The sequence below is a fragment of the Calypte anna genome, chromosome 7 (assembly GCF_003957555.1).
Source record: "Calypte anna isolate BGI_N300 chromosome 7, bCalAnn1_v1.p, whole genome shotgun sequence".
Classification (NCBI taxonomy): domain Eukaryota; kingdom Metazoa; phylum Chordata; class Aves; order Apodiformes; family Trochilidae; genus Calypte; species Calypte anna.
In genome coordinates, this window is record NC_044253.1 from 1,604,989 (window position 1) to 1,616,881 (window position 11,893).

General features: G+C 44.6%; 1 protein-coding gene across 1 annotated transcript in view; it reads left to right on the plus strand.

Moving 5' to 3' along the window:
• NEB (nebulin) overlaps positions 1-10,751 on the plus strand; it is a 103,120-nt gene extending 92,369 nt beyond the window's left edge. The window contains exons 130-142 of the mRNA XM_030453844.1: positions 1,913-2,005; positions 2,555-2,647; positions 3,253-3,345; positions 3,838-3,930; positions 4,791-4,883; positions 5,201-5,293; positions 5,571-5,663; positions 6,723-6,830; positions 7,227-7,410; positions 8,009-8,101; positions 8,563-8,712; positions 9,246-9,355; positions 9,931-10,751. Of these exons, the coding sequence (XP_030309704.1) occupies positions 1,913-2,005; positions 2,555-2,647; positions 3,253-3,345; positions 3,838-3,930; positions 4,791-4,883; positions 5,201-5,293; positions 5,571-5,663; positions 6,723-6,830; positions 7,227-7,410; positions 8,009-8,101; positions 8,563-8,712; positions 9,246-9,355; positions 9,931-10,104 (1,470 nt within the window). The 3' untranslated portion in view covers positions 10,105-10,751. The remainder of the gene's footprint in view (positions 1-1,912; positions 2,006-2,554; positions 2,648-3,252; positions 3,346-3,837; positions 3,931-4,790; positions 4,884-5,200; positions 5,294-5,570; positions 5,664-6,722; positions 6,831-7,226; positions 7,411-8,008; positions 8,102-8,562; positions 8,713-9,245; positions 9,356-9,930) is intronic.
• The last annotated feature ends 1,142 nt before the right edge of the window (positions 10,752-11,893 follow it).

The following is an 11,893-nucleotide window of genomic DNA, read 5'->3' on the forward strand; positions in this document are numbered from 1 at the left end:
TCCCATGTTACCACGTAGGTGTTGTACAAAGAGGACGTGGGGACAGGAACCCCAACCCCTCTCACTCCTGAGATTGAAAGAGTCAAACGCAACCAGGAAAACCTTAGCTCGGTATTTTTCTCTATTTGCAAAGCAGCAAGTTCCCTTTTAATCTCTTTTAAAATACCTTTAACACCAAAAAACACCCTTGTATTTCCCTGTAATCAATTTACACAAAAAGAACATCCTCTTCCCCATGTTTTGACTTTTGCTTTTTCCTCCACGATTGCCACTTTGTTTGAACACACCATCTCACTAACAGATTCCCTCTTCCCATCTTGCTTTTGACTCTGAATGTATTTTTCCTCTTCTTTTCCTTTTGTTAATCACTTCAATCCCTGGTTGGTTTTTTTTACCTGGTTTTACTGCATAAAAACCTAAACAATTTATTGCCTAATGCAAATCCATGGCTATGCCCTGGGATCCATGCCAGGGTAACCTGCTGCTGTGTTCCTGGAATGGGGAAATGAGACAGAAATGATTCTTTTGTTCCTTTTCTGTTTTATTTGATACCTTCTTCCTTTAGGAATTCTTTAATATTGTTGCACAGAGACAAATGTGACCCAAATGTGACAGTGACCCAAATGTCCAACTGCTCCAGTGTGTATGTTGGTAGCACAGGTTTGCAGGGTAAAAAAATTAGGATGTTCATCTGGGGAGAAAAGTGTCACTGGAGAGTGGAGAGCAGCAGGAGTTGTCATTTCTCAGGTCCCATTTTCAGCCTTTCAGGGAATGGGTGAGTTGGTCAAGGTGTGTGCAGACAGAAAAATCCCCAGGAAGGCAGAACCTGATCCTCCTGTGACTCCTGTATCAGGAAGAAGTTTAGTTCTGCTGGGGAAGAGGCAGTGATGAACTTCATCAGAATTTATAGGAAATGTTAATCTCCTAAATAGTCACCATGTTCACGTGTCCCCCTTGAGAAGCACTCAGGCTCATCAGGAAGGTGTGCTGGCATTCTGGCCAAAAATTCCCTTTTCATCTATTTTTAAATTCTTTTAACACACACACACACAAATTATTCTTATTCCCCTGTAATCAATGTACACAAAATCAATAGCTTGGTCTTTGAGACTTTTTCCTCTGTAATTATTACTTATATCACTCTTGCTCTTTCTTTTTTCTTTTTTTTTTCCTTTTTTTTTCTTTTTCTTTTTTTTTCTTCTCTTGCTTTTTTCTTCTTTCTTCTTTTTTTTTTCTTTTTTTTTCTTTTGCTTTTTCTTTTTTTACTTTCTTTTCTTTCTTTTTTTTCTCTTTTTCACCACATTTTTCTTTCTTTTCACCACATTAATAACCTCTACTTTCACCTTTCTCTTGAGACTGATTGGCTTTGTAATATACGTGTACCATTTTCCTCTTCTTCTTCACAACACTCCTGACTTATCTTTTGTGTGGTGTGGGGTTTTTCCCTGATTTTACTCCCTTTTTGTAAAAGAACTCAACTGTTTGGTACCTGACCCAACCACATGGCAGTGAATTCAGCGTCAGGATGTTCTGACCCAGACCAGAGGAACCCATTGATGGAATTGGGGACCTGAGACAGCCCAGATCTTGATTCCTCTGTCCCTTTTGTGTTGTAGTCCCTGCCTTTAGGAAGCCTTGAGCCATCTCCTGTTGCACAGACAGTTTTCCCCAAAGCTCCTGAGAAGCAAATAGAGAATGAATCCAGTTTTCTGCCAGAAGATCTCAGTTGCAGAGTCTTAGTGTTTAACTTCACACTTGTCAGGAGCATTTGAAGATTCCTTTTTTATTCCACGCTTTAGCTCGGAGCCACTTTGAAACCCCCTCAGTCTGGTCTCACAGCCATCTGCCTCTTACTCTTGTTGGTCTGTTCCTTTTTTTTTCCTTCTTTTAACAAAGCCCTGTTACCCTGCAGGTGATGTACAAAGAGGACCTGGGGACAGGAACCCCAATACCTGTGACTCCTGAGCTTGAGCGAGTCAGACGCAATCAAGAACACATTAGCTCGGTATCTGGTGGAGGAAAAGAAGTTTTCCCTTTAACTCCACTTCTCCTCCACTTTTTTAACCTTTATTAAAACAGAACAACTCTCCTCCTTACCTCCATGTAATCTACTTATAAATCCATCCTTTCTTCTCCACTATACTACATTTTCCAATGTCACTGACCCACCACTTCTTCAAACACATACTTATTTCCTTTATCCTAAATATTTTTAACAGTTTTGCTCACTGTTCCAACTTCCTTGTCCTTTTCTACTTGTGGGTTTTTTTGTGTGAAATCCTCTCACTTCCCTGTTTTAACTCTTACCACAGAAGAGGGGGGGGCTCTGACTTTCTAACAAGCTGCAGTGGGAGCCTAAAACCTCCCCCCCCTTCCCCATCACCAAGAAATCTTATTTAACTTGTGAGATTTCTGTGCTGGATTTGTCACACCTGCCAAGAACAAACCAGACACCACCTCCAACCCCATCCCGGGTGCAATCCATCCCTCATTGCTCCCAGGGGGAGCTTTTAGGGGATTCTGGAGCAGGCTGATGCTTCTTGTTGCCATGCAGGTGTTGTACAAGGAGAACGTGGGGACCGGGACCCCCACCCCTGTCACTCCAGAGATGGAGAGGGTCAAACGCAATCAAGAAATCTGTAGCTCGGTACTTTGCTAAGAAAAAAAGTTCCTTTTAATGCTATTTCAAAGAATATCTTAACAGTTCTAATAAATAGACATTGGAGCACTTGCTCCAAAGCCTTTCCTGTAGAGCCCAGCTTTAAAGCAGCTCACACGAGTGATGACTTCTGACCCTTGTGTCCCTCTGGTGACTTTAACTTCCTTTACAGTTTTTATTGAGTGGTTTAATTACCTCCTTCTAATCCTAAAAAACACTTAACAAACTCCACTCGTTTCCTCTGCAATGCTGACATTTTTTTTTTTAAAAAAATACATTATAATTTCCATATTTATAACACGCTCACCTGCTCACTGGGGTGGTTTTGGGGTCTCATTTTTGCAGTACTTACACTTTTTATTACCAGTAATCCTGTAGCTAAAGAAACAGGATGCCAACCCTTGCTTCTCTGGCAGAATGTTGCTAAATACCTTCTTTAAACTTTACATCCCACACCCAAGCCCTGAGAAAACAAATACAAGAAAAAAAAAATGCCTTAGGCTTTAAGTTTGTCTGCTGAGAGCTTTTTATTCATCGTTTTTATTCATCATTTCTATTCATCATTTCTTTGGCTGCTTTCTTCTGTCCCATAGGTGTTGTACAAAGAGAACATAGGGAAAGCAACCCCAACCCCTGTCACTCCTGAGATGGAAAGAGTCAAACGCAACCAGGAGATCATTAGCTCGGTATCTGGACCAGGAAACCAGTTCCTAAGGATCCTGAGCAGCTCAGCATCCCCTGCTTCCTAACCTCAGCAAATGAACCCCCTGCCCCCTCTGCCTGCAATCCAACCATAATATCATAATCTCCCCCACTTAACACCCTCTGCAGCAGGGTTGTACTGCTTCTAGGCTTGACTTTTGGTTATTTTTTGTGCTTTTTTCTTCTTTTTTTCTTTTTTATGGAGACTTTTTCTGCACTTTTTGTGCCCCAGATCTAACCCTCTCTAAGCATAACGATTCCAAAGCTTCCTTGGTTCTTGGTTTGGGGTGGTTTTTTTTTTTGGTTTTGGGTTTTTTGTGGCTTTTTTGTTTCGCTTTTTTTGTTGGGTTCTTTTCTTGTTGGTTGGTTGGTTTTTGGTGTTGTTTTGGTTTTGCTCTTGGTTTTTTGGTCTTTTTTTTTTTTTGTGTGTGTGTGTTTTGGTAGTGCCTTTTTAATGACACTTGAATATCCTGTAGGTTTTGTACAAAGAAAATGTGGGGAAAGTGACCCCAACACCAATCACTCCAGAGATGGAGAGAGTCAAACGCAATCAAGAGATCATTAGCTCGGTACCTTAAAAATAGATTATTTTTTTTTTCCTTTGTGTTTATATTTTAATAAAGTAACATTCTAACTACTTAATTTTGATTTTTTAAAAAAAGAGACCATTTGTTTCTGCTAATTAATCACTTCTAAAATACAATTACATCAGTGTTAACAGTCTGATCCAGAGACTTAGGCCTTTTTTACTATCAGTTTGCATAGCTGTGGGCTCTATCCAGACAATATTAAGAGCTTAGCATCCTCTGGGAGAGATATTTCTGTTTCTTTCTCTCTCTAGGCTTAGTGTTGAGGCTTTCATCAGCTTCTCAGGGTTATTTGACTTTAGTGGAAAGCAAACAAACAAGAACCCCAACCACCCCACCTCTGCTGCAGGATCCCTGGGACAGGGTTAGAGAAAAAGAAGAGGATTGTTCTTGTTCAGGTGGTGTCAGGGAGAGCTTTCAGGTGTCCCCATGGACTGGGGAGAAGTGTAGGTGCAGTCACCCAGCCCCACCACCCCTCTTTATTTGGCAACAAAACTCCTCCAAAAGGTCACAGATTGCTTCGAAGGCAGACAAAAGAGCAGGTAAAACATTTCTCATTTAGTTTTTAGGGCCCCAGGCAGCTTCCCCAAGCCTGTGGAGCTGGATAGAGCCCTTCTCTCTTAACCAGAAAAATAACAACCTTTTCTCTTCCAGTCCCTTGTCCTGACCCTTCCTCACAGCAGTAAACGTTTGGCTTTCGTGCTGCATCTCGTAACCGGGCCTGACTTGGGGAGCTCTGATAACAAAACAATGATGTAGTGTTCACATCATTTTAATTTGGGGGTGGTGTGTGTGGTGGGTGGGTTTCTAAGCTCCTGGGTCCCATCTTCTGTATCCTGCAGGTGTTGTACAAAGAAAACTTGGGGCGAGCAACCCCCACACCAATCACTCCAGAGATGGAGAGAGTCAGACGCAATCAAGAACAGATTAGCTCGGTATTGTCTGCAAGCAGCCAAGGGGATTTGATAGAGCACTTCCTTTTTTTTTTAACAAATTAAGCCTGCCTGGTTTTATTTAACCCTCTAATTTTCCCCCTCTCAAACTTAAAGACATTTTTTAAAGCAGCACTTGAAAGATTCTTTTTTTCTTTTTAGCCAATTAACTTTTTAATACTATTTTTCCTCTTCGTTTTTTGTTGTTGTTGTTTTTTTGGTTTTTTGCTCTGATACTGGATGGTGTTTACTCTAAACCCAGTAACATAACTGGTTTGAATTTGTACACCTGTGACTCTGAGCTACTCTGTGATCTGTAGGTTGTGTACAAAGAAGGTTTAGGGAAGGCAACCCTGACCCCGGTCACTCCAGAGATGGAGAGAGTCAAACGCAATCAAGAGCACATCAGCTCGGTACTGAAGGAAGACAGTCACCCACATTTGATTAAAAATAACCATTCTGAACCCAAACTCCACTTCTAATTTAGCCTTCCTTATTTTTGCCTATTTTTTCCCTTTGATTTTTTTCCCCCTTTTGCTCTAGCAAGTAACTTTGTAGCTGCTTTATTTCCCAAGATCTTTTCTCCCTCTGCAGTGATGCTTAAACAATAACCCCTCTTACAGGAGCTGTGATTAACCCAGCCTGATGTTTGATTTTTTTTGTGGACACCTTTGGTTTTGTACCTTGTAGGTTTTGTACAAGGAAAATCTGGCAAAAGGAACCCCAACACCAATGACCCCAGAGATGGAGAGAGCCAAACGCAACCAGGAGAACATCAGCTCGGTGAGGGATCCACAAACCCAGCCCCACTCCAACCCCACTCAGCTGCTTTGGGAGTAAAAACTCACTTTGCTACAACCAAAGCCTTTAACACTTGTTTTTGAGTTTTTGTTCTTGGTTTGTTTTTTTTTTTTTTTTTTTTGTGGTTTTGGTTGGTTTTGGTTTGGTTTACTCTCTGCTGTAATGAGGTTTTTCTTTGTGTGATTAACTGCTCCACTTTGGGGGGGGGAGTTGCTATTTTTGTTGTGTTTTGGTTTTAGTTTTTTGGTTTTTTAAACACCAGTTGAGTTTGGTTTTCCTGGGCCCACACTGTGTGATGTACAAAATGCTCCTTCCTCACTGCCAGTGTATTTTATGTCAGATTTCTGACTTGACAGAGCTGGAAATGGCTTCTTCAGGCCCTGCTTTGCTAACCTGCTCCTGCAGAGGTAAATCCTGACATCCTGCTTGCACCCTGTAAATGCTGCACACATTGCAGGTCAGAGAGCCCCAGGATGGGTTGGGTTGAAGGGACCTTAAAGATCATCCAGTCCCACACTCCCACATGGGCAGGGACACCTGCAACTGGACCAGGGTCCTCAGGGCTGGTAACCTGCCCTTGGTTGCTGTCCCAGTAACCCCAGTAACACCACGTCTGCAAACCCAGGGTGATGCAGCTCTCACCTCTCAAAAAATAAACCCCACATACCCAGCAAAAGCTGCACTATCCCAGTGACACAGAGGTGTGAGGATGGTGCCTGTTTCACCCCAATAGCTCCACTGGAGTCAGTTGGGTGTCACATGTATCTAAATACCAATTAATACTGCATCACCTCTACCTGCTGTTGTAAGGCTAAAAGTAGCATCTTCAAGTTAAAAAAGGGAATTTTTGGGATCCAGTCCAGAGCTGCCCGTGCCTCATGGACAAAAAAAAAGGAATTTTGCTTTTCATTCTCCTGTTATTCACCAACACTGCTGCTGCTCCCCCCCCTTTCTTTGCTAGGTTGCTGCAGTCCATCCAGCTGGCTCCTGCCCCAGCAGTAGCTGTGTGCCTGGTGCTCACTCTGCTTTCTCACCTGGCAGGTTCTTTACTCCGACAGTTTCCGGAAACAAATCCAAGGCAAAGCTGCCTACGTGCTGGATACACCTGAAATGAGGCGTGTGAGAGAGACACAGAAAAATATCTCTACTGTAAGAGCATTTGTAGATCTATTTTTATTTATTTTTGTATTTTATACTTTTATATTTTATAATTGTTTATATTTTATACATTTTATATTTATATTTTTAACCATAGATATATTTTTAGTGGTGAAAGTGATTTAAATTATAGCCCTTCCCCTGAGACATTCTGGGCTTGGCAGCTCCAGATCCATATCCTGTGTTGGGTTACCCAAATTCTCACATGCTGAAGGCAAAAGTGAGTGCAGGAAAGGCACCTTTGGCTCTTCCCACTGCCCCTTGGCCTGGAGCAAGCCAAAGCTCAGGCCAGCAGCCACATTCTCACGGGTAATGCTCCTGAGGGAAGCAGCAATAAACATGATCCATCTGAGCCACAGAGAGCAGACATTGCATTTGGCCTTGCAGGTGAAATACCACGAAGATTTTGAGAAAAGCAAAGGTAGTTTCACCCCTGTGGTGACCGACCCCATCACAGAGAGGGTGAAAAAGAACATGCAGGACTTCAGTGACATCAACTACCGGGGCATCCAGCGGCGCGTGGTGGAGATGGAGCGGAAACGCGTGGACCAGGACCAGGAGAACCTCACAGGCAAGGAGAACCCTGAGCTCTTCACAACTTGAGTGGGACAGGGACACCAGAGGCAGGCTGGTCTGTATCAGATGTCTCACTGCAGCCCAGACATAGCACTCTGGGGATGATGATTTTATTCTGAAATTCCTCTCTTGGAGCAGCTGTAAACCACCTGTACTCTGTCTCTTCCTGCCCAACTTTGTCATGGAATGCTGGGCTTTGTTTCTAACTTACATTTAACTTCAGCTCTGTGTATATTAGAGAAATACTTTAGCTCACTTGATGCAGATAAACTTATATTTGTTTTAAATGGCACAGGATGCCCAGGGAGGTGGTCGAGGCCTCATCCCTGGGGATATTCCCTGGAGGTTTGAGGATGCTCTGAGCACCCTGATGTGGTTGAGGTGTCCCTGCTGCCTGCAGAGCTTGGACTGGGTGACCTTCAGAGGTCCCTTCCGACCCAAATAATTCTATGCTATGGATTTGAGAAATGATTTATGAAATTGTGCAGTTCCACTGTGCTTTGACTCCTGTGGAGCTCAGAGGTGCTGCTGCTCAAGCTGTCTGGGAGCTGCCTGAGCTGCAGCCTCTCCCAGCAATGCTGTTTCCCCTCCAGGTCTGCGAGTGTGGCGCACTAATCCCGGCTCAGTCTTTGACTACGACCCAGCAGAAGACAACATCCAGTCCAGAAGCTTGCACATGATCTCAGGTGTGTCCCACGGGCTGCTCTCTCTGTCTGTGCAAAACTGGTTTGAGATTCATGCAAAGGGAGAGGATGTGAGTGAGAGCTTGGGATGAGCAGCATGAGAGCAAGGATAAACCAACTGAGAACTTCAGCATGGTGGCCACAAAGTGCTTTGAAAAAGCCCTGGCAAATACCTGACAGGGGTTAATTCATGTGCTTTTTTTTCCCCCCATTATTTTTATAAAATAGAGTAACCAACCCTCCTTACCATGCATGTGCCCTGGGTCAGTTTGCTACCTGGTGCCCACACAGCTCCTCCAGGTTTGGTAACCAGGGCAGAGTTGGGGTTATTTATACAGAATATGTCTGTGGACACAGACACAGCTCCAGCTGTGTGCAGACACCCCTGGCTGCCCACACTGCTGTGTTAGGGGTGGGTGCATCTCCCCCAGCCCAGCAGTCAGTGGGTTCCTCTCTCCTGGCAGTCCAAGCCCAGCGCCGCAGCCGGGAGCATTCCCGCTCTGCCAGCGCCCTGAGCATCAGTGGTGGGGATGAGAAATCCGAGCCCTCGGATGGGGTGGATCAGCACCTCTCCTACTACAGCAACGGGGGCTTCTTCACTGCAACTGCAACAGGTAGGAGGAGAACAAACACTCCTTTTGGTCACCTTAGTCACACACCATTTTATTCCACCACACAGGGAAGGACAGGTCATGGGCTTATGGTCTGCAGCTCCCTAAGCCAAGGAAAAGCACAGAAATGCACCTGCAAAATGTTGCTGTGGGAGCAATGGCTTTAAGTCAGAGTAGATCTAGATTGGAGGGTAGGAAAAAGTTCTTTCCCCTGAGAGCAGTGGTTGTGCAGGGAGGGGGTTGAGGCCTCATCCCTGGAGATGTTCAAGGTGGGGTTTGAGGATGTTCTGAACACCCTGATGTGGTTGAGGTGTCCCTGCTGCCTGCAGGGCTTGGACTGGGTGACTTTCAGAGCTCCCTTCCAACTCAAATCATTCTACAGACATAACCCACAGACAGAAAGTTGTATTTAGGGGGTAAAAGGCAGATTCAAGCCACCTCCTGCCCAGCTATCCCATGGTCTTCAGTCAGAGCAACTCTAATCCTTTTCCCAGTTGTTTTTAACACCCAATACAAAATTTATTTTCCTTCTGCAGTGGGCTACAAACATGCTAAAACCATTGAGTTACCACAGCAACGCTCATCATCAGTTGCCACCCAGCAAACAACAGTGTCATCAGTGCCTTCCCAGCCATCCACTGCTGGGGTAAGTGACTCTGACCCTCCTGCTCACACACACACAATCCCAAACTTCCTCCAGGTGGGAATAGGACCCTCACAGCCCCACCGTGCTCCTCAGGATGTTAGGACTGAGTAGAGCCCCTGACTGCTCACAGGTTGGGCACAGAACAGGGGAAGGTGGAACAGCTTCACTGATGTGAGATAGAACCATCACCTTCTTAAAAAAAAACCCCAAATGTTTCCCACTTCTTCCTCCTGCTGAGATGGAGTCTCAGAGTAGATGGATGACCCACAGCAGGAGCTCCCTCGAGCTGACACTGCTCAAGTACACTCTGCATATGTTGTGTTCAGCTTCAGTGCCACTAAACCCCCAGAGCACAGTGGTATTTGGGTAACTGAGGTACTTCAGTTATTGAGAACAAAACCATTGTGATCTGAAATGAGGAAATTTACAAGGGAGGCAGAGAACTGAGCCCACACCCCCCTTGCCCTCAGCCTGCTCTTCCCGCTGGTTCTCACCAACCTCTCTGGGGGTCAGGACGGATCACTCTGCCCGGTTTGGTTTCATTTTCTCCTCTTCCCTTTTCTTCCAACTCCCAGAAAACCTACCGGGCCATGTATGACTACACAGCAGCTGATGCTGATGAGGTGTCCTTCAAAGATGGTGACACCATCGTCAACGTCCAGGCCATTGATGAGGGCTGGATGTACGGCACCGTCCAGAGAACCGGCAAGACCGGCATGCTGCCCGCCAACTACGTGGAGGCAGTGTAACCACAGCTCCCACCAAGCCTCTGCAGGGCATGGCCATCCTCCCCCTGCTCACAGCCTGCCTGGGAAAAGCCTCTGGAACACTTCCCAAAGAGCACCTTGTGGTGCAAAAATCAGAAAAAAACAAACCAAAACCCAACAAAGCAAAACCCGAAGTAACTGCAGAGCAAAAGGGGCCATGGAACACCCGGCAGAAACATCACACATGAGAACTGTGCGTCTTCCAGTATCAAAGAAACCAAAAAGTTGGGTTTTTTTCTGGACTTCTCAAGATTTTCAACCATCTCAACGCTGAACCATGCTGGAACTGCAACCCAGTTCAGCAGCTCTGAGATTCTACCCATCGATTAGGACTACCAGGTATTTCTTTAGTCACTCTCCCTTAAGGAGAGGATTTTTTTTTCTGGGCTATTTTGAAAGGTTTGAAAAGTATTCTCTTCTTGCCCATTTAAGCAACATTTACCCTTAGTATCTCAAACAAGTTTGTAGCTAGGAGGGAAGAAAAACCAAACCACCAAACCCAAACCAAGAGCCTCTCCCTCTGCTTGCTGAGCTCTCTCGTGTTTTTCATGCAACTGTTCTGGGGTCAGAAGCTGTTTGTTATTACTTGTAAATTAGTGACTAAATAAAGCTGATGTTTCTGCAGCATGCTTGATGTCTTCACTCACTCTGAGGAGCAGGAATCAGTCTCACAACCCAGCAGCTTTGGTCAGAAAACTGGATTAAGAGAGGGAAAGAAGCCAGAGAGTTGTGTCCAGGACAAACTAGAGATGAAAACCAAGGTAGAGATGAACACCAGCTTGGGAGAGAAATCTTCCTCAAAGCAAGCCCCAGGGATGCTCCTGACTCAAAATGGTGGCTTTCCAAGGTCCCTCTCAACCCACTGAACCCAAAGCAATGCTGAGGGAGGGCTCAACAGAGATCTAAAAGAGGAAGAAAACAAAAATACCACCACCCCAAACCACAGCCACCCTGAGGAGCTTGGGAACTTTGTGCTGTTTTATTGGCCCGTGTCTAAGTTCTAAAACCACCTGCAGCAGCTCCTCCCAATACAGTTCCATCCTGATAGCTACAGTACAACATATACACACCAGGTTTCACCAGAGAATACCCTGAGAACTCTCTGAAGGTCTCCAAGAAGCAGCAATGCATTCCATGTGATTGAAAGTCAAAAAGAAAATATTCATAAATTATTAACCAACATTTGCCATCCTTAAGTCTGTACACAATATACAAAGAGCTCTTGCCACATCCAATCATATCCCCAAGGAAAAAGAAAAGTCTTCTCTGGAGAAGAACTGCTACAACCAAAGAACATGGGGAAAAAAAAAAAAGAAGCCAGAGAAGTTTTTGCAAAGTCTTATTTTGCCCCTGAGGGCACATCTCAGTATCAGCTGCTCAGTGTCATCCTTATAAAAATACATGCAAAAATAGATGTCAGCCAGGGGAGCAGCAGCAGGGCCCCCAGCTGTGTCTGGCTGCTCTCAGGAACTAAGCAGAGCTTCTCTCAGTATAAAACAGGGCGAAAAAAAGAGCCCCTCTCTGTCAGTGCCAGGGAAGGAAACAGCAGAGCTGGCAGATCCATCTCTTACCTACCAACCAGTAAGAGACTGCAGCAGTAAGAACACTTTGGAGTTGAAAAAAAAAAAAAGAAAAAGAAAAAAAAATTCTCTACTCTGTTGGTTTGGTTTCCACAGTCTTTGCTATTGCACAACTCTATCATATGAAGTTTTCTTTCACAAGAAATATGCATAGCAATACAAATAGCTCTGGTGGGGGATCAGCAATCCCA